This window comes from Amblyraja radiata, chromosome 1, assembly GCF_010909765.2.
Source record: "Amblyraja radiata isolate CabotCenter1 chromosome 1, sAmbRad1.1.pri, whole genome shotgun sequence".
NCBI classification, from domain to species: domain Eukaryota; kingdom Metazoa; phylum Chordata; class Chondrichthyes; order Rajiformes; family Rajidae; genus Amblyraja; species Amblyraja radiata.
Window position 1 is genome coordinate 108,653,151 of NC_045956.1, and position 22,997 is coordinate 108,676,147.

General features: G+C 42.1%; 1 protein-coding gene across 4 annotated transcripts in view; it reads right to left on the reverse strand.

The window, feature by feature from the left end:
* The window catches only part of usp46 (ubiquitin specific peptidase 46), a 59,996-nt gene extending 37,244 nt beyond the window's left edge, over positions 1–22,752 (reverse strand). For 3 of the 4 annotated variants that reach the window (XR_004413319.1, XM_033028729.1, XM_033028744.1), the window contains exon 1: positions 22,322–22,752. Coding sequence is in view for 3 of the 4 variants with exons in the window: in XM_033028729.1 (XP_032884620.1) it covers positions 22,322–22,357 (36 nt within the window). In the remaining variant the exon portion in view is untranslated. The remainder of the gene's footprint in view (positions 1–22,321) is intronic. The other variant, XM_033028735.1, reaches the window with a different exon arrangement.
* Between the last annotated feature and the right edge of the window lie 245 nt (positions 22,753–22,997).

Below are 22,997 nucleotides of genomic sequence, written 5' to 3' on the forward strand. Positions count from 1 at the left end.
TCTCTCTTTATGCTTTTGTAAATATTAAATCAAGAGTACTTTCTCCTACTGATCTCAACCAAACACCTTAAGTGTGAACAACTCAAATGAAATCTCTTCACCTTTTCTGTTCCAGTGGAGAGAGTTTTCTTTGTGATTATATTTCCATTTCCTTAGCATCGTCTAATTAAACTTTCAATGACATGGTTATTCTTCCTCATGTAGGAAAGCTAAAATTGAACATCACGGCCCATCTTCAATTCAGTTCACGATTTGTACAACACGAGCACTATTTCAGCTTTTACTACCCTGTCCCCCTCGATACACAATTAAAATGTAAAAATAGCCATTAACATGATTTTGCTAATTTGGTATATTTTAACTTAAATTCTTCTTCTTCAAAAGATTTACAAATTTTGGCCGCATTCTTCAAAATTGCAGATACCATTTCCTTTCTCTCCCCATAGCAACAATATTTCAATGGTTCAATGGTTCTTTATTGTCATGTATGTACCGCAAAATGAAATTATTCATGCATGGCTTAATAATGCACATGCACAAGTCACTTTTAATTTATCATAAAATTATAGGGGGGTTGCACGTAAGGTCATCGTGTCAAAGGGCATGATGCATGGAGCAGCTCAATCCATCAGGAGGACATGTCAGCTTCCGGCATACACCATTAACACACGAAACAGCACTTTCTTACCAGTTAAAAACCGCTGAAATGGCCAATTTCTGCGCCGTAAATAATTGTGGAGGGTGACTGAGCGCTCAGAACCAAATGCTCTAGTATTTTTGCTCTAAACCCGAGCACCAAGGTGTAAGCGGCTGAAGGAGCGCATCCCTCGGGACAGCCCCCACTCACCCCCCGGTGTCAGCGTTGTCTGGCCACGGCCACCCTCCCCCTGTGCAGCCGCACTGTCACGGGCTGTGGGTCGATAGCGCCCACGCACGGGGTCGGGTGGAGCGGGGCCGCGGCTCCTGGCAGTCGACACATGGGGACGAAAACCTGGCAACGTCCCCGTCAGCTGCAGCAGAGTTAGGGACAGTCTAGTCCCTCCACCCACGCACTGACCCCCCCCCCCCCCCCCCCAACCACTGACCACCCGGCATCGTCCCCGTCAGCTGCAACAGAGATGGGGACAGTCTGGTCCCTCTGCCCACCCAGAGTCACTGACCGCGCTGCATCGACACCCCCCCCCCCCCCCCGACCACTCACCACCTTCCTCCCCACGACCACCCCCCCCCCCCCCCCCCCCCCCCGCCCCAGACCACCCGGCAACGTCCCCGTCAGCTGCAGCAGAGTTGGGGACAGTCTGACCCCTCCGTGACCCAGAGTCACTGATCGCACCCCCCTGCCCCCCCCACCGACCTCCTCCCCACCCCCGGCCGCGGGGATAGATGGCCCGGGTCGAGTCTGACTGTGGAACCAGTCAGCGTGGAGTCCGGATGCTGGGACAGAAGTCGGGCCCGCTACAGTGGAATCCATGGTAAGTGCTTACTTGCAGTTCACCGTGTGTACTCCAGTTGGCGTTGCGTGGCAACAGTACGGGTCATGGGTCGTGACCCGTTGCCGTGCAACCTCCCTATAGACATTTATAAAACAGAAGGAGGCATCATCAATGAGTGAGCAATTTAGGTTTGGGGCCTGTTTTATAATTTTAAGATCATGGCTGATCAGTGGTCAAACTCCAAATGCTCTAAAAAAAATCCAGATCTAAAATTAACATGTGACCAAGCATCAATTGGCACGTGTGGTAAAAAATACATTTCCAAACTCCTATCATCCAAACTTCATTTCAGAAATGATCCAACAATATTTTTTAAAATAAAGCCTCCTTAAACCAGATGCCCCAACCAACAGAAAATGGCAATCTTCAAGTATCTCCACCAACTACCGGACTTGGATTGTCTTCTCTGGAATGCCGGAGTTTGCAGGTAGACCTGGGACAAGTATATAAAATTATGAAAGGCTAGATATATTATTTGATAGCTTTAAGGTGAGAGAGGCAAGGCTTAAAGGAGATTTGCTGGGCAAGTCTTTCTTTTTGCGCAGATGATGGAGTGCTTGGAACGTGCAGCCAGGGGCAGTGGTTGAGGCAGATATGATGGTGGCATTTAAGAGACTTATGGACAGGCATGTAGATATGCAGGGAATATGGATTATGTGCAGGCAGATAAGATTTCGTCTTGGAATTGTGTTTGGCACAGATATTGTGGGAAAAGGGCCTTTTCCTATGCTGTAGTGTTCTATGTACCATTAGTTACTCTTGTTATTTTGTTAACTTCAATTGATTCATCACCCTATTCTAAACACCGGTGGAGAAATGCCTAGTTTGAAAAATCCATTTACAAGCCTGTAGAATCCAAATATAATTGTAGTAATTCCTGACGCTATCCCTCCAAGTTCAATATATGCTTCCCAAAGTGTATTTCCCAGAAATACTCACAGTGCACAAAATGTAATCCGACCAAGGCTCTGTAATGGTATAACATAATGTCTACCGTCCTAAGCTTTATATGGTCCAAAGATGATAAACTTATTTGGCTACATCAAAATTCATTTGTCAGAGATTTGCTCATTCACTTGGTCTAACAACCCTTTGCAAATGGTTTCCAACCACAGTTAGATCAAATGTGACGTCAGTACACTTGGGTACATGTATTTCTCTCCTATAATCAAGACACTCATAAATCAGATAAAATATGGCACTTTGAGAAGTCGTTACAGGGCACAGCCTGCCAATTATCTGTATTGTTCCTTTACCAGTGCAGAATTAATTACATAATCACATCAATACCTTTCCTGCTATTCCATTAGCTTTAACTTTGCTACACTCTTTCATGGGGCACATTATCAAATGCCTTCTGCAAGTCTAAAGACATTCACCCATCTGCTATTTGAATAACCACTTCCAAAAAGAAAAATAACTTGATGTATCAGGTATGACCTGCCCTCCAGAAATTGAACTGGTTCATTCCGCGCAGCTGAACATTTTCAACATATTCAGTCTCTTTATTCTTAATTATAAAGATCTAATAATTTTCTAACAATAGATATTAAGTTAGCTGGTTTTCCTCTCTCACTTAAATAATGGTGCAGCATACACAATTTTCCAATGCTCATAAAATGTAGTGTCCATAATGTTTGGGACAAAGACCCATCATTTATTTATTTGCCTCTATACTTCACACTTTGAGAATTGTAATAGAAAAAAAAAATCACATGTGATTAAAGTGCACACTGTCAGATTTTAATAAAGGCCATTTTTATACATTTTGGTTTCACCATGTAGAAATTACAGCAGTGTTTATACATAGTCCCCCCATTTCAGGGCACCATAATTTTTGGGAAACAGCAATGTCATGTAAATGAAAGAAGTCATGTTTAGTATTTTGTTGCATAACCTTTGCATGTAATGACCGCTTGAAGTCTGCGATTCATGGACATCAGCAGTTGTTGGGTGTCTTCTCTGGTGATGTTCTGCCAGGCCTGTATTGCAGCCAACTTTAGCTTATGCTTGTTTTGGGGGTAGTTTTTTTTATTCAGCATATAAAATACATGCTCAATTGGGTTCAGATCAGGTGGTTGACTTGGCAACTCAAGAACGAGAGTGAAAGGAGCTTTGAAAAACTCCTTTGTTGCTTTAGCAGTATGTTTGGGATCATTGTCTTGCTGTAGAATGAACCCCCAGCCAATGAGTTTTGACGCATTTGTTTGAACTTGAGTAGACGGGATGTGTCTATACACTTCAGAATTCATTATGCTACCACCATCAGCAGTTGTATGGTCAATGAAGATGAGTGAGCCAGTACTTCAGCAGCCATATATGCCCAGACCATAACACCCCCACCACTGTGTTTCACAGATGAGGTGGTATGCTTTGGATCTTGAGCAGTTCCTTCTCTTCTCCATACTTTGCTCTTGCCATCACTCTGATATAAGTTAATCTACGTCTCATTTGTCCCCAAGACCTTTTTCCAGAACTGTGGTTGCTCTTTTAAGTACTTCTTGGCAAATTGTAACCTGGCCATCCTATTTTGCGGCTAACCAGTGGTTTGCATCTTGCAGTGTAGCCTCTGTATTTCTGTTCATGAAGTCTTCTGCCCACAGTGGTCATTGACAAATTCACACCTGACTCATGAAGAGTGTTTCTGATGTCGGATACCACTGTTACGCCGATGACACCCAGATCTACCTCGGCACCAAATCCCCTCACAACCCCCCCCCCCCTCTCCCATATCAACTCCTGTTTGTCAGCTATAAAAACCTGGATGCAACATAACTTCCTCAAACTCAACAGCGATAAAACAGAATTCCTCCTCATAGGCTCCAAATCCACACTCAGCAAAATCAATAACCCCACTCTCACCATCGACGGCACCACTGTCTCCCCATCTCCCCAGGCCCGCAACCTTGGCGTGATCTTTGATTCCACCCTCTCCCTTGAGCCTCACATCCGCCATGTCATTAAAACCTCCTTCTTTCACCTCCGCAACATCGCCAAAATCGGACCCTCTCTCACACCTCCCGCTGCTGAAAGACTCATCCATGCCTTCATCTCCTCCCGACTGGACTACTGCAACTCACTTCTCCTTGGCATCAGCTCCACCTACATCAACCGACTCCAACTGGTCCAGAACGCAGCCGCCCGACTCATCACTCACACCAAATCCTGGCATCACATCACTCCAGTCCTCAAACAACTTCACTGGCTTCCCATCTCCCACCGGATCACCTACAAAATCCTGGTCCTCACCTACAAAGCCCTCCACCATCTGGCCCCCCCCCATATCTCACTGACCTCCTCTCCCCCTACCAACCCTCACGGTCCCTCAGATCCACATCAGCCGGTCTCCTCTCCATCCACAAGTCCAACCTCCGCAGTTTTGGGGACAGAGCCTTCTCCAGGGCAGCTCCCAGGCTCTGGAACTCCCTCCCCCAACTGATCCGCAATTCCGTGTCCCTCACCATCTTCCAGTCCCGCCTCAAGACCCATCTCTTCACCTCTGCCTATCCTTAGCCCCACGTCCCCCTCCCTTTTCATCTGTGCTTGAATTGCCTCATACTGTGTTTTGAACTGAATTCTGTCTTTAATTTGTGTACTAGTCATGTCTCTACTATTTATTTCATTCCCTTACATGTTTTTCCTCTACTTGCTAAATTTTTGTAGGGTGTCCTTGAGACTCTTGAAAGGCGCCCATAAATAAAATTTATTATTATTATCATTATATGAACTGTGCTTGTGGATTTTTCTTTATTCTGGAGAGGAATCTTCTGTCATCAGCTGTGGAGGTCTTCCTTGGCCTGCCAGTCCTTTGCAATTAGTAAGCTCGCCAGTGCTCTCTTTCTTCTTACTGATATTCCAAACAGTTGATGTTGGTAAGCCTACAGTTTGGCTGATGTATCTAACAGTTTTATTCTTGTTTCTCAGTCTCATAATGGCTTCTTTGACTTTCATTGGCGCTACTTTGGTCCTCATGTTGATAAACAGCAATAAAAGTTTCCAAAGGTGATGGAAAGACTCGAGGAAAGACTAGGTGCTGAGAGCTCTCTTATACCTGCATTAAAGGGGCATTTAAACACACCCGAGTAAAGATTACCGTGGAGAAAAGCTTCAAGGATCTGCTCAAAGCTCCAATATAGAAATGCAATGTCTGCACTGACCATTAACATCCTTGAAGCAACTGAGAAAGTATTGAGAAAAGAGGCCCTGCGCAAGTGGCGAGAGGAGCAGACCAACTCATAAACGAACTGGCCCCTCCCATCTCACCACTACCTGCCCCATCCATTGAAGAGTTTGCACTTTCCATGTTGGTCTTATCAGTCTCCTTAGAACTAAAACAAAGTGATGTGAAAGCCATCAATAGGGAGCACACATCCAATTTACAAACAACTTCGGACAACGAGAGCACAGGCCTTGAGGTTGTGTAGTTTTAAAAAGAACAAATGGATATAAACAAGAATGCCATTATTTTTTAACTCGCATGTAATGATCATATTTCTAATCTTGCTCATGAAATTTTATGCTGCATTGATCCATTAAATTAGGTACACTACATATTTTTTATTACTGGTACAACTTTCAAGATTATATACCAACAGCTACAATGAGCTACGTTTTAAAATTAAACTTGTTGAACTCATTAGCACGTTTGTTTCTGTTTCTCATAAAAGTTTAATATGAGCAAGGTTAATATGAGCAGGCTAGGGCATTTTTCCTTGGAGCGCAGGAGGATGAGGTGTTGAGTGGAATTGAGTATGAATTTAGTTTATTGTCACATATACGGAGGTACAGTGAAAAGCTTTTGTTGCATACTAACCAATCAGTGGAAAGACAACACATAATTACAATCGAGCCATAGAGGGGTGATCTTATAGAGGTGTATAAGATCATGAGGGGATTAGATAGGGTAAATGCACAGTCTTTTACTCAGAGTAGGGGAATCAAGAACCAGAGGACCAAGGAAAGGAAAGATTTAATAGGAACTCAAGGGGCAACTTTTTTCTTTTACACAACAGGTATGGAACTAGCTGCCAGATGAGGTAGTTGAGGCAGGTACTATCACAACATTTAAAATACATTTGCACAGGGGGTATATAGATAGGATAGGTTTAAAAGGATATGGGCCAAAGCAGGCACGTGGGGCTATGTAGATGGGGAATTTTGGTCGTTGTGGGCAAGTTGGATCAAAGGGCCTATTTCCACCCTGTATGACTATGTCTCCAAGCTGAAGATTATAATTGTAAAATTGAACTGAAGCAGAGCCTAGGAGATGGTTGTTCAAAAAAAGGCATTATTATAGGAGAGATTTTAATAATATATTAGTGCTCAGATAGATGATTGGTACTTCTGCAAAAATGCTAGCATAAACAAGAGGAAAACATACACAGAAAGCGAACGAGCAGTAGATACAAACTCAGTGGTAACCTTGATAAATGGGATTGGTTAAAAATAGGGAATGCTCTATTTATAGGGAAAGAGACAAAGCAAATTCAATAGGCTGAATGGTCTACTATTTTAAGATTCTTATGCAACACGCAATGCTTTCTTAAGTTCCTGCCAACGTTATTGTGCAAATAAATACTGTCCCTCCACAGATGCTGCCTGATGCGCCGAGTTCCTCCAGTAGTTGTTTTTCTTCCCTCGAGATTCTGAATGCCCTGGATAAATGTCAGACTTTCCCTTTCTAGAAGTTAAACATTACTGAGAGTCCAATTCATCCACGCTGCCACATTTAATTCTTCACCAAATAAATCTATGATTTACAGTTTTCAACAACTTTTTTTGCATCAAGTTCCTCTGCAAACTATCACAATCAGAAGTTGACGAGAAAGGAAATTAGTGGGCAGAGTGTGTGGATATTATGGGGAGTAGTCAGAGCAAACAAAAACTTGCTTCAGTCTAAAAGCAATTGTACCACAGCAATATATCCATCTGCCTTTACAATCAGAAATATTCTGGGTCCTCGCTCAACCTCACTACACATTACTTCCGAGATCCATGCATCAGAAAAAAACCCATTCCAGCTTAATACACCTCTCTACAATATTTACCTGCAGCAAAATTCCAGGTAACACAAGCCAATACATACCTCCATAATGTTTGGGACAAAGACCCATCATTTATTTATTTTCCTCTGCACGCCACAATTTGAGATTTGTAATATAAAATATCACACGCGGTTAAAGTGCACATTTTCAGATTTTAATAAAGGTCATTTTTATATATTTTGGTTTCACCATGTAGAAATTACAGCAGTGTTTATACATAGTCCCCCCATTTCAGGGTACCATAATGTTTGGGACACCGCAATGTCATGTAAATTAATGTAGTCATGTTTAGTATGCTGTTGCATATCCTTTGCATGCAATGACTGCTTGAAGTCTGTGATTTCAAGCAGTCACGGTGGCGCAGTGGTAGAGTTGCTGCCTTACAGCGAATGCAGCGCCGGAGACCCAGGTTCGATCCTGATTACAGGTGCTCTCTGTACGGAGTTTTTACGTTCTCCCCGTGACCTGCGTGGGTTTTCTCTGAGATTTTCAGTTTCCTCCCACACTCCAAAGACGTACGGGTATGAAGGTTAATTGGCTTGGTAAATGTAAAAATTGTCCCTAGTGTGTGTAGGATAGTGTTAATCAGGGCTCTCACTTAACTTTTTTTCCCTGTTGCCAGCCGGGCAACCTCAGCAGCTTTTTAGGTTGCCAAATGACAGTTTAGGTGGCCATTTAAGACGGCTTGCATGACGCGTGCGATAACGTGCTCGGACGAAGTGCGTAATTACCAGTCGGAATTATGGTCAATGAAGCATTCACATATTATTTCTGCTTCAAATAAAGTCGCAAACTAAACATATTCACCAATCACGACACGATATATACCACAATGACATGCGGCAAAATTATAATATAGTATCTCAACTCTTTTTACACATTGCAATTAATGCAATTTCTATTATCTCTTTCCACTTCCAAACAAAAATCTGATTGGATTATTCAGCGTATGAGGCTTGGCGATCGCTTCGCACAACACCTACACTCAGTTCGCAATAACCAACCTGATCTCCCGGTGGCTCAGCAATTCAACTCCTCCTCCCATTCTGAATCCGACCCTTCTGCCCTGGGCCTCCTCCATGGCCAGAGTGAGTCCCACTGCATATTGGTGGAGCAGCCCCTCATATATTGCTTGGGTAGTTTACACCCCAGCGGTATGAACATTGGCTTCTCCAATTTCAGGTAGTCCTTGCTTTCTCCCTCCCTCCCCCCATTCCCAGCTCTCCCACAGCCTACTGTCTCCGTCTCTTCATTCTTCTTCCCGCCCCCCACCCCTCCCGACATCAGTCTGAAGAAGGGTCTCGACCCGAAACATCGCCTATTCCTTCGCTCCATAGATGCTGCCTCACCCGCTGATTTTCTCCAGCATTGTCTACCAACGCGATCCCACCACTGGCTACATCTTCCCATCTCCTCCCCTGTCGGCTTTCTGCAGAGACCGCTCCCTCCGTAACTCCCTGGTCAATTCATCCCTTCCCACACAAACCACCCCCTCTCCTGGCACTTTCCCTTGCAACTGCAGGAAATGCTACACTTGTCGCTTTACCTCCCCCCTTGACTCCATACAAGGACCCAAGCAGTCTTTCCAGGTGTGGCAGAGGTTCACCTGCACCTCCTCCAACCTCATCTGTTGCATCCGCTGCTCTAGGTGTCAGCTGCCCTACATTGGTGAGACCAAGCGTAGGCTTGGCGATCGCTTCGCCCAACACCTCCGCTCGGTTCACTATAACCAACCTGATCTCCCGGTGGCTCAGCACTTCAACTCCCCCTCCCATTCCCATTCCGAATCCAATCTTTCTGTCCTGGGCCTCCTCCATGGCCAGAGTGAGGCCCACCGTAAATTGAAGGAGCAGCACCTCATATTTCGCTTGGGTAGTTTACACCCCAGCTGTATGAACATTGACCTCCAATTTCAGGTAGTCCCTGCTTTCTCCTCCGCTTACCAGGTCTCCCTCGGCCCACTGTCTCCGGGGGCCCCACTCTTCCTTTCTTCTTCCCCGCCCCCCCCCTCCCCCCGCACCCTCATATCAGTCTGAAGTGTCGCGAACCGAAACGTCGCCTATTTCCTTCGCTCCATAGATGCTGCCTCACCTGCTGAGTTTCTCCAGCATTTTTGTCTACCCATTCACACAAGTTCTGTTACCCCACTTTCCTCACCCATTCCCTGCACATTAGAGGCAATTTTACAGAGGCAGGTACGCGTCTTTGGGATGTGGGAGGAAACCCAAATGCTTGCAGGGAGAATGTGTAAATTCAATACAGACAGTGCCCGAGAATAGGATCAAACTCAGATCTCTGGTGTGTGAGGCAGCAAGTCCACCATCTGTGCCACTATATTTTATTTTTCAACACACAAAAAATTATACGTTGATAACTTTGGTTACTAAAAAAAAGAGACTATCCATTTTCAATCTTAAATCTCTAAGTGACGCTATGTCCCCCTTTACAGCTACTGTATGTTTTAATTCAGTTCAAGACAATGGGGCAGTACATTGGCCATAAAGTTGCGGTCTAAAATTGCCAGAGGCCCAGAATTGATCCTGAATATGGGTGCCGTCTGTATGGAGTTTTGTTTTCTCGTTTATAACATTGTTTACAGAGTACTATGTTTAAATATTCTGTTGTGCTGCTGCAAGTAAGGATTTCATTGTTCTAACTGGGACGTGAGAGAATAACACACTCTTGACTTACGTCGCTAATGTGTGGGATAGAACTAGTGTACGGGTGATCAGTGATCGGCGTGGACTCGGTGGGCTGAAGGGCCTGTTTCCACGCTGTATCTTTAAATTAAACTAAAAACATTAAAACCAGAGGAAATCTAAAGAAGGGTCTCTAACCGAAACATCACCCAATTTCTTCTATCCAGAGACGCTGGCTGCTCCATGGAGTTCCCCCGCACAATTAAACCATGGAATAGTCTTCACCCTACCATAGGTACCCAACTAAATTTAAGGTAGCAATGTTACAAAATTTTGAGATTTTAAAAATCAAGTCTGTAATTTATCCCATCAGATAAAGCATAAAAATAAGTTTAATTTGACACCTAATTCACTTTCATATCTCAAGTATTTAAAAAGTTATGGCCATTTTCATACTCGGAAATGAGCATCTTGTTCCCTATTGATTTTCTATGGACATAACAAAAAAGCTGTGATCGTGAAGTCAAAAGCCCATAACTTTCTTAAAAATTAAGAGAACTGAATGAAATTTTCAGTTATCATAGATTGAAGCATTCTGAAACAAATATAAAATAATCTTACTTGGATGACCTGAAATTAAAGCATATAATTAGTTAGTTACCTAATTGTAGCTAATTTCAGACTTCAATTACTAGATCTAAACATCTATCCATTTCTTAATAAATGATTAACATTTTTAAATAGCCTAAATGTCCAAATAATATTCACAAATAATTCACAATAAAACATGATTTTTAAATCTCATTCACATTAATTTATAGACCAAATGGAAGGAATTTAGTGTTCAATTGCTGTAAATAAATGCCCATTTAAATCAGCTTTCCAGTGGGATCCTGTGGAACGCGCTGGTTTGGAACGTTCACATTGCGGTAGATTTGTGCCCCAAATGCCCAGAAAAATACTGCGGGATATAATGGGCCCAAAATGAGCTACTCGCAATATTAAACTTTGTATAAAGGGATCTTTAGAAGCCCTTTTAATGTAAAAATAAGCTACATACCCTCTGTGGTTTGCTCTATGGGACCCTGCGGTTGCTGGCGGTCGCGGGTTTAGAGATTGATTTTTAAACTACTATAACTATTATACGAGGCCTTTAAAACTAATAATAGCTTTTGCGACGGGGCCTTCCAGCGATTTTTCGTTAATAATTAACTAGGCTGAACATCTTCGATTTGAACAGCCTAGAGAAAATCGCGTTTTAAACCCGCCCCCCTCTAAACGGCGCCAAAATCGCGCACACCCGCAGCGACAGATTTTCAACGACGCTTCAGGTAGGCTTTGCAACATACCTATTTAAGGTGGCTCTTTTTTCCCCAAGATCCCTTTTTTGCTCAAGTCCAAGTCAAGAGTCAAGAGAGTTTTATTGTCATATGTCCCAGATAGGGCAATTAAATTCTTGCTTGCTGCAGCACAACAGAATATGTAAACATAATACAGAACAGGAGATAAAAGTTCAGTGTATCTATATACCATAGACCATATATATACACAATAAATAAACAGATAAAATGCAATAGGCTGTTATTTTTCAGAGTTTGGAGTTTGGTGGTGGTAGGTCCACCAGTTTAAATTCCATTTGGAATATTTTTGGAGGGCCAGGAAACCAAGAAGCAAGAGTTACTCCAGGGAGTTACTCCAGCACCAGGCAGTGATTCTGCGTTGGTTTTCAGCGGTCGCGGTGAGGCGGCAACCGGACAGTAATGGCGGCCAGATCTCCCACAATGCAAAGGGAGGGAAAAAGTGGCCGACGCCAACCAGTTGCCGTGGCAGTGCGCATGTGCAGGGCGGCACATGCGGACAACCACGGCCGATGATGTGCTGGCCGTGGTTGTGCGCATGTGCAGAGGGAGGATGTGCAGGCCGTGGCAGTGTGCATGTGTAAGGCGGCCTGCCGTGCTGAGAGCCGAGACCCGATAGCCGAGAGCCGAACACGGATGGCGGGCGGAGACGGAGAGTGACAGAGAGAGATAGAGAGGGGGCCCGCTCAGAATTAAATGATAGGTGTCCCGGGTGCTTGCCAAGCCGGGCAAAATGGCATGGCTTTTAGGTTGCCCCGCGGGACTGTAGATTGCCATTGGCACCCGGGCAACCGCTAATTTCGAGCCCTGTTAATGTGCGGGGATCCCAGTGGGCTGAAAGGGCCTGTTTCTGCGCTGTATCTCTAAAGTAAACTAAACTAAACTAAACTGATGGACATCACCATGAATCATATGTCTTCTCTGGTGATGCTCTGCCAGGCTTGTATTGCAGCCATCTTTAGCTTATGCTTGTTTTGGGGGCTAGTCCCTTTCAGTTTTCTCTTCAGCATATAAAAGGCATGCTCAATTGGGTTCAGATCGGGTGATTGACTTGTCCACTCAAGAATTGACCATTTTTTTGCTTTGAAAAGCTCCTTTGTTGCTTTAGTAGTTTGTTTGTGATCTGCTGGCCAATGAGTTTTGAGGCATTTGTTTGAACTTGAGCAGATAGGATGTGTCTATACACTTCAGAATTCATTATGCTACTACCATCAGCAGTTATATCATCAATAAAGGCAAGTGAGCCAGTACCTTCAGCAGCCATACATGCCTAGGCCATAACACCCCCACCACCGTGTTTCACAGATGAGGTGGTATGCTTTTGATCTTGGCCAGTTCCTTCTCGTCTCCATATTTTGCTCTTGCCATCACTCTGATATAAGTTAATCTTCATCTCATCTGTCCACAAGATCTTTTTCCAGAACTGTGGTTGCCCTTTTAATACTTCTTGGCAAACTGTAACCTGGCCAACTTATTTTTGCAGCTAACCAGTGGTTTGCATCATGCAGTGTAGCCTCTGTATTTCTGTTCATGACGTCATCTGAGGACAGTGTCATTGACAAATCCACACCGGACTCCTGAAGAGTGTTTCTGATCTGTCGGACAGGTGTTTGGGTTTTTTTCTTCTTCTTATAGAGATAATTCTTCCGTCATCAGCTGTGGAGGTCTTCCATGGCCTGCCAGTCCCTTTGCAATTAGTAAAGGGCCTGTCCCACTTGGCCGTCATTTACGCGACAGGCCTGTAGTGACGACGAGCGACAGTCGCGCGACGGTCGCTCGCATCATCATGCGCGTGACATCATTTGAAGATAGACACAAAATGCAGGAGTAACTCAGCGGGACCGGCAGCATCTCTGGAGAAGGAATGGATGATGTTTCGGGTCGAGGCTCATCTTCAGTCTGAAGAAGGGTCTCGACCTGAAACATCACCCATTGCTCTCTCCAGAGATGCTGCTGGTCCCGCTGAGTTACTCCTGCATTTTGTGTCAATCTCCAATTTTCTTGGCCCCGCTCTGGGAGTAGAAGTGAGGGCGTATCCCAATCCGCAACGGCCGTGAGCCCCAGGCCGAGCTCGGCGATCGCTTGCCTGCTTCAGCTGCTGTTGGAGGTGAGACGTGGCGCTGCGCCAGGGTGTCCCACTTGGCCGTCATTTACGCGACAGGCCGGTGGCGCGCGAAGATTTTGTGCAGAACGAAAGCCTGGAGCGCTGCGCGATACCGCGCGCAACTCCACACTCCTCCACGCCACTCCTTGCGCCCGTCCCTTGCTACCCACACGCTACCAGGTCGCGTAAATGGCGCGCAAATGACAGCCAAGTGGGACAGGCCCTTAAGCTCACCGGTGCTCTCTTTCTTCTTAAAGATGTTCCAAACAGACTAGGTGCTGAGAGCTCTCTTATACCTGCATTAAAGAGGCATTTAAATACATCTGAGCAATTACATACACCTGTGAAGCCATGTGTCTCAAACATTAAGGTGCCCTGAAATGGGGGGATTATGTATAAACACTGCTGTAATTTCTACATGGTGAAACCAAAATGTATAAAAATGGCCTATTATTAAAATCTGACCATGTACACTTTAACCACATGTGATATTTTCTATTACAAATCTCAAATTGTGGAGTACAGAGACAAATAAATAAATGATGGGTCTTTGTTCCAAATATTATGGAGGGCACTGTACAAATGTTATGAAAATTACTGCCTTTTCTTAAACCAAATATGTTTTAATAAATGTTGTACATAAGCTTGTTCTTTTCTCTTTACTACTTTTTATAAATTATATTTTATTTTCCCAGCGACCATCAGAATTTCTTGCTTAAAATTCCTATTCTAAAGAAATTCATTCCATGCTAACATTTCAGGCATGCAAAGTTATGCTAGTCAAATAAATGTATAAACTATTTCCTTGTATAAATTTGAATACAAATTTCACACAGACATTCACATGTGCTGAATTATCTCTTTATTTAATTCTGGTTAAATAGGTTTCCAGGAATTAATAGAAATAAGGAGAGGATTTTAAATCTGGATCAGTCTTGAAGAAATAATTGTGCTTCCACATTACCAGAAGTGTAGAGAGCAAAGTTAGTATGATAAATAAAAAATATTTCACAAATATATCCAATAGAGAATTGAGAAGAAACTTCATAACTTGAAGGCTACTGTTGAACCTCATGTACTGGTGTCGAGCCAACAACCTTTCTCTCAATGTCAGCAGGACAAAGGAGATAGTGACTGACTTCGGGAAGTGTAACGGTACACATACCCCAGTTTGCATTGACGTCACGGAAGCAGAGATGGTTGAAAACTTCAAATTCCTGGAGTCAATATCACCAACAACTTCTCCTGGACCACCCATACTGAAGCAACGACCAAGAAAGCACACTAACGCCTCTACTTCTTTAAAAGGCTAAGGAACTTCGATATGTCTTCTAAAGCTCACCAACTTCTACAGATGCACCATAGAAAGTATTTTATCAAGATGCATCACAGCTTAGTTTGAGAACAGCTCTACCCAAGACTGTAAGAAATTGCAGTGAATTGTGGACACAGTCCAGATCATTACACAAACCAACCTCCCTTCCATTGAAGGTACACAAAATTGCTGGAGGAACTCAGCGGGTGCAGCAGCATCTATGGAGCGAAGGAAATAGGCGACGTTTCGGGCCGAAACCCTTCTTCAGACCCTCCCTTCCATTGACTTCCTTTATACCTCACACGGCCTCAGCAAGGCCAGTAGCATAATTGAGGACGAGTCGCACCCAGGCCACTCTCTCTTCTCCGGTAAAAGGTATAGAAGTGTGAAAACGCACACCTCCAGATTCAGAGGCAGTTTCTTACCAACTGTTATCAGGCAACTGAATCATCCTACCATAACCAGAGAGTAATCCTGAACTACTATCTACCTCATTGGTGACTCTCGGACTATCCTTGATTGAACTTTGCTGGCTTTATCTTGGACTAAACGCCATTCCCTTATCATGTATCAATACACTGTAAATGGCTGGATTGTAATCATGAATTGTCTTTCTGCTGACTAGAGAGCGCGCAACAAAAGCTTTTCACTGTACCTTGGTACACGTGACAATAAATTAAACTAAGCAAAAATAAGGAAAGTGAAACCTCCTACCATTTGAAGTAAGTGACATGAAGAGCACATTTAAGAGGCAGCCATCTAAACTCATGAGGGAAAAAGGACCAATGGGATATGTGGTGGCACGGTGGCGCAGCGGTAGAGTTGCTGCCTTACAGCGCTTGCAGCACCGGAGACCCGGGTTTGATCCTGACTACGGGTGCTGTCTGTATGGAGTTTGTACGTTCTTCCTGTGACCTGTGTGAGTTATCTCAGAGATCTTCGGTTTCCTCCCACACTACAAAGGCGTACAGGTATGTAGGTAAATTGGCTTGGTAAATGGAAAAATTGTCCGTAGTGTGCAGGATAGTGTTGATATGCGGGGATCGCTGGTCAGCGCGGACCCGGTGGACCGGAAGGCCTGTTTCCACGCTGTATCTCTGAACTAAACGTTATAGAATGCTTATCCTCATTTATAGTTTAAACATCAAAAGAGGCCAGTTGGGGCAAAATGGGGTAATTTCTTTGCTGTTCATATTTTCGCAATCCAGAAATCTGAAGTTACAATTGTGTATGTTTGGTTTTACTTAAGGTTTTTTTCTCGGTTTCAAAAATAGTGAAAATTCTGATAGATGAGTTGTCAGTGGTCAAAGACAAAATAACATTTTACTATCCCCTAATATATACAAATGTAGCCAGTGAGGAACAAAACTAACTTTGCTGATAAATAATAATAAAATAATGTATCGAAACATGACTTTGGCCATTAACTACCGAATAAATGGGCAAGCGATTGACCATAATGACTTTATCACGACAAATTAGGTAGAATTTGAACAAGATATTGATCGGGTGTTTCACCAGGAAGATTAAATGCATTATAACCGGCAAATAATGCTACATTAATGTATGCAAATTGTGTATTTGATTCAATAGTTGAGCTGTTGAACATTCATAAAGACCAGACAAGTCCCAAATTCATTCGCTGCTTATAGGGGCAGTTCAACTCAGCTAGACGACATGTTACCAGCGACCTTATAAATCAGGAGTAAGGCTTAAGATAAGAATCCAAACATAACAATCATCCCAAAAATACTATTTGAAAAGCCACTGGAAAATGTTTGGGATCTATGGAATTCTAAAAATTGTCAAACAGCTTTCGAGTTAACAGGAAAATTACAACAGCTGAAATAAACGGACAAAATCTACCAACATGCTTTTCCATGTGAGCACTACACTGAGCAGGACTTGTTACATTCACAAGAACACACAGATCTTCACTTCTTTGGAAAATATTGTTACATGTATTTCAATGACCATTTCAGGTGAAGGACAAAATCAGAACTTCTATCTCTTATACTTTGGTAATCAAGTCAGTTCTTTAGTTCAATCAAATAGGTTCTTTAGTAACTTGTCAGTTTCTTTGTTGAACTAAATTAAGGCGCATGTTGCAATCAAAAGCGCTTGAACAATATGCAATGTTCAAATCTGCCTTGGAAAATTAAATGGGTTATGAAGTTAGATTCTCAATGTGGTTACCCCAATTCTGAAATAGAACTACGGTTCCTTCTGAACCTTCTGATTTTGTAGTCGGCAGGGCAGTACTCTGCAATATCGCCAACTTGGACAATTTTACATTTTTATCAAGCCAATTAACCTACAAACCTGTACGTCTTTGGAGTGTGGGAGGAAACCGAATATCTCGGAGAAAACCCACGCAGATCACGGGGAGAACGTACAAACTCCATACAGACAGCACTCGTAGTCGGGATCGAACTCGGGTCTCTGGTGCTGCATTTTGCTGTAAGGCAGCAACTCTACAGCTGTGCCACTGTGACTGTTCAATATTAACAACAAATTTAAAACTTTTTAAGAAAGGCGGGAGAGAGAAAACAGGGAATTATAGACCAGTTAGCCTGACATCGGTGGCGGGGAAGATGCTGGAGTCAATTATAAAAGATGAAATAGCGACACATTTGGATAGCAGTAACAGTATCGGTCCAAGTCAGCATGGATTTACGAAGGGGAAATCATGTTTGACTGATCTTCTGGAATTTTTTGAGGATGTAACTCGGAAAAGAGACAAGGGAGAGCCAATGGATGTAGTGTACCAGGACTTTAAGAAAGCATTTGATAAGGTCCCACATAGGAGATTAGTGGGCAAAATTAGGGCACATGGTATTGGGGATAGAGTGCTGACAAGGATAGAAAATTGGTTGGCAGACAGGAATCAAAGAGTAGGGATTAACAGGTCCCTTTCAGAATGGCAGGCAGTGACTAGTGCGGTACCGCAAGGTTCGGTGCTCGGACCGCAGTTATTTACAATATACATCAAGGATTTAGATGAAGGGATTCAAAGTAACATGAGTAAATTTGCAGATGACACAAAGCTGGGTGGCAGTGTGAACTGTGAGAAGGATGCTATGAGGAGGCAGAGTGACTTGGACAGGTTGGGTAAGTGGGCAGATGCATGGCAGATGCAGTTTAATGTGGATAAATGTGAGGTTATCCACTTTGGTAGCAAAACAGGAAGGCAAATTATTATCTAAATTGTTTCAAGTTGGGAAAAGGGAAGTACAATGGGATCTGGGTGTCCTTGTACATCAGTCTATGAAAGTAAGCATGCAGGTACTGCAGGCAGTGAAGAAAGCGAATGGCATGTTGGCCTTCATAACAAGAGGAGTTAAGTATAGGAGCAAAGAGGTCCTTCTGCAGTTGTACAGTGCCCTAGTGAGACTACACCTGGAGTATTGTGTGCAGTTTTGGTCCCCTAATTTGAAGGACATTCTTGCTATTGAGGCAATGCAGTATAGGTTCACAAGGTTAATTCCCGGGATGGCGGGACTGTCATATGCTGAGAGAATGGAGCGACTGAACTTGTATACTCTGGAATTGAAAAAGATAAGAGGGGATCTTATTGAGACATATAAGATTATTATGGATTTGGACACACTAGAGGCAGGAAACATGTTCCCGATGTTGGGGGAGTCCAGAATCAGGGGCCACAGTTTAATAATTGGGGTAAGCCATTGTGGTCTGTGGAATTCTCTGCCTCAGAGGGCGGTGGAGGCTGGTTCTCTGGATACTTTCAAGAGAGAGCTAGACAGGGCTCTTAAAGATAGCGGAGTCAGGGGATATGGGGAGAAGGCAGGAACGTGGTACTGATTGTGGATGATCAGCCATGATCACATTGAATGGTGGTGCTGGCTCGAAGGGCCGAATGGCCTACTCCTGCACCTATTGTCTATAAAAGGTGAGGAAACACGTGGAATATAAAATACAGCATCAAGCCATACAAACAAACTAATCTAAACCAGTGGTTCTACTCCAAGGGCATCTTCCAACTTTTATGCATATCTACTTCCTCTTTGAAAACAGTTAAGTTCCATATCATTTTTAATCTTCACATTTATCAGTCCACTACCTTCATATTAGTCAAGTGAATCCGCAAAATATTTTTCAATCAATCTATTTTCCATATCATCCTATAAAAAGTAAACAAGAAATATTTTGCCCTGGCCCCTGATTCGGTAATGTGGTCAATTGCAAGTAATCCATATTACAATTTTTTGTTTCAGTGATATAAAACTGTATCTCAATTACAATAAATGATATTGATTTATTTTCTGATGACCAGCAGATAAAACTAACTTGGATTTCTTCTTTAATGCAAATGACTGCTTTGGTTTTAATGTAGAGCTTGGGTTTTTTATTCTGATATTCAGACTTATTCAAGCCTTTATACAAGTGCTGGTGGAGAGAGTTCAAACATTTTGTAATCCCAGTCACACAAAGCAGATACTGTAAAAAGACACAATAATTGAACAAAATGGAGAACCTGAAGCCTTTTACTGGAATTACTGGGGGCACCGCCAGAATTTAACAAAAATGAAATACTCTGTTACCTTCCACCAAAATAAATGAAGTGCATTTGAGTATTTTGGGTTGAGGAGCGTCAGATATTTTTTATGAGCGCTCTGTTCAAGTTCTGTGTCTGGTGTGACTCAAAGGTCTGCTCTCAAAAACTGGTAATTATGAATACAATCAGAAGCTGCACTGTTCAAGGACTCTGGAAATCCAGCAATACTCATGTAGAAGGAAGCCTCCTTTAGATTCTCACAATTATAGATCATAATATGAATGGCTATAGTTCTTCACAATAATTGTACAAGAACTATAACCATATGAAAATATCTCTTGGGTGATCGATTTTGCATGACATTGTAATAATATTCACGCGATTGAGGAGAGAATATATCTTAGCAACAAAAATGTGTGACAGATTGAAAGTTTCACGAGTAGAGGGAAGAAAGTGATCTTTAAAGAAATTCCAATAATTTTAATACATTCAAAGGACTTGTTCTTTGTCTTGCTCACACGGAGAAAAGTAACCAATTCCATACAATTGTAAATGTAACTTAGAGCATATTACTTTGCAACACAAACCCATTTCAATTCAAGGGTGCACTGTCATAATGTTTAAATGTTCAACATATTCTTTCAACTACACATAACTGAAGATCATAATGAGGTATTCGCAATAGCTACTTTGTAAGTTCAAATAATTAAAGAGGCCCAATAAACCGCAGAAATGTATTTAATGTTAATTATTATATACATTTGATAAATGATAACTAAGAGACTGGGTCTCAGTGTAAAATAGGATTTTTGTGCCAGCCAAAATACTAGTTTACAGTAATTATTAAATTAGCCGGGCCAAATTAAAAAAACATATACTTTCACCTCAACAATCAAAATGCATTGGATACTTTGTTACTGCTTGCTGATGATGGAATACTCTTGTCCTTTATCTTACATATTGTTCACAACAGGAACATTTCCTCCATAATATAGGACCAATAATTTGCAACATTCCTTCACAAGTATTCATTCCTTGCATAAATATTATTTGACTGAATGCTTAAAATATCAAAAATAATTCCACATTCCTATTCTTGCTAAAAAGATCAAGCCACAATTTTCAACAAATCACAAGAACTGCTGTAGGGTTTGTAAATTTAAGATAGTTGCACAAATTGCTCCCTTTGTGCTGTCTCCTAGCATATGAAGCATGACCACTGCATTTATCAGCTGTAGTTGTATTCTATAAGTAAACTTCAGTCAAGCTTTTGGTCTCAAATGCACCGCCTTTACATTATTAAACCTTCATAAAGTAAAAAATGTTGTTCTATACACAGTTAAAGTAATTAATTTAAATAATTCTACTGGGTTATTTTTTTAAGTATTCATTTCACATATATTGAAGCCAATTAAAACCTTAATCATTACTTTTTCATTGGATTAATGACAATGTCATATTTTTCTTTGCACAGACATAAGAGTAATCTAAAAAAAAGAATAGTTGAATTAGTTTTGTTTTCTGAAAACTATAAACACTGGGATACCTAGTTAAGTAAACCACTATGCATCATAATTGTATACTGTATGTCATTTTTGTTCCAAATCCCAAGATGCAATCGAATTCTAACCACAACATGCTAAAAAGAAAAACACTAGTCTTATTAAATAAATGTTTTGAAGCAGGGACCAGTACCATAAACATATCTTGTCTATGATACAGATATTGTTCTGTTCCCTTTCCTGCCCCAAAATATGAAATCAACCACGAAGAGCAGGGCAGTAATGTCAGTCACAAACTGCCAATATCAATCTATGTTGGAAAGTTTAATATTCCAACAAATAATGCAGCTAACATCCTAACTAGTCCACGAAGTTCGTTCAGATAAAGGAAAATATATGAATAATAGTATGTGATTGTGTTGGAGTAAATAAATCCTCCTGCTTTACAAGATAATTGAAGGCGGAAACGAGAATTCCGCCCATCTCCCCCCTCCATAATGCCCCATGACATAAATTAAACGCTTCTTTCTGCCTTGCCTATATCAATAGTAAAGCTACCCACTCTTTTCTTTATTCATCCACGTAGAACGAGCGTCAAGTTTCCCACTGTAGTGTCCAATTGTTTGTTCAATGGTTCCTGGATTTTTGTTTTACTTAAAAGGACGTTTACTCGGAGTCTGCTGCGGTTGTTAAGAGTTTTTGTGGTAATTTGAGATGGGTCATCCTCCGCCCTATAACTTTCATTTAAAATCAGTTCAATGAATACTATACTTTAAATAGTTAACGGTAATGTAAGCTTGTTTCAAGGGTCCCAAACTTATTTTTTATTCAACAATACACCTGCACATCTCGTTATGCTTGATTAAATTCCAACAATTATTTTTGGAAGTATATTTTTGATACAAACACAATAATTAGACAACATAATTATAAGGTATTTTCAGTTATTTTTTCCCCCAAACACAATGTACCATTAGTTAAATTGCAATTCCACAGGTTCAAAGCTGCGTATGTTTTCAATGTTTAGAGATCATTTTCTCTGTGCTCAAAGAAGTTTCACTTTGATTCAATTGCAATTCGATTAACATATGAGTTCGTTCATATATAGTGATAACAAGTCGAAACATCGGGTTCGAACTATTTATGCATATGTCGATTTTAATCTCAAATTAAGTTTTTATATTTTGCAAAGTGAATTTAAAATGGCACAGAACTTCAAATCAGCCTCGGTACTCAAATCGGCTGATTAAAACTAGAATTTGCCCAGAATAGGTGGGCAGCTATCCGCATTGTAATCAACTCAATAGGCTTGTGTAACCAGTCAGTGTACATCCACGGCCGTCTACTCACCATATTACAAATTGAAGCGATGTTTCTGACAGTCATTAGTTTGCAGCCTGTGGTCCCTCCGCCATCTTTATGAAAATATTATAAACCCAGGGGAAAAGAGGGAGAGAGGTGGACAGTAGTTTTGACAGGAGTCGGCGACGAGATCGCTACCGGCTGATGGTGTCTACAAGCCGGCAAGACTAAGGTAAACAAAGCGCTGAAGCGGCTCTGAGCCCTCGCTCATTGAAGTAGCTGCTCAGGCCCATCAACTGCCCAATCCCACCCACCACCCTAAAAATGGAAAATATTAGCAGGTTTTTGCCATGCGGTAACTGGCTCAGCTTGCTTGCCATGATATTCGCTTTAAATGCATAATGGCGATTCCACGCAAAAACGGTGAACTGAAAGTCGAACAACTGCTAACCCCGTTCCGGATCGCCCGTGACAGCAAAATAGGGCGAAGAAGGTGTTTGATGGATACCAGGTTTGTCCAGTTAGAAAACGGATCAGGTTGCCAATCATATTAAAACCCGAATTGCTTAACCAATCATTGCTGTCAGGACTTTTCGCTAAGGGTTCGTCATGTTGTTCTTGATCTCAGTCTGTTCGGTTGGAAGGGGTAATATTCGTAAATCTCAAGGTCGGTTCAGCAAATTGCTAAATATATACACGCATATATTAATCAGACAATTTCAGT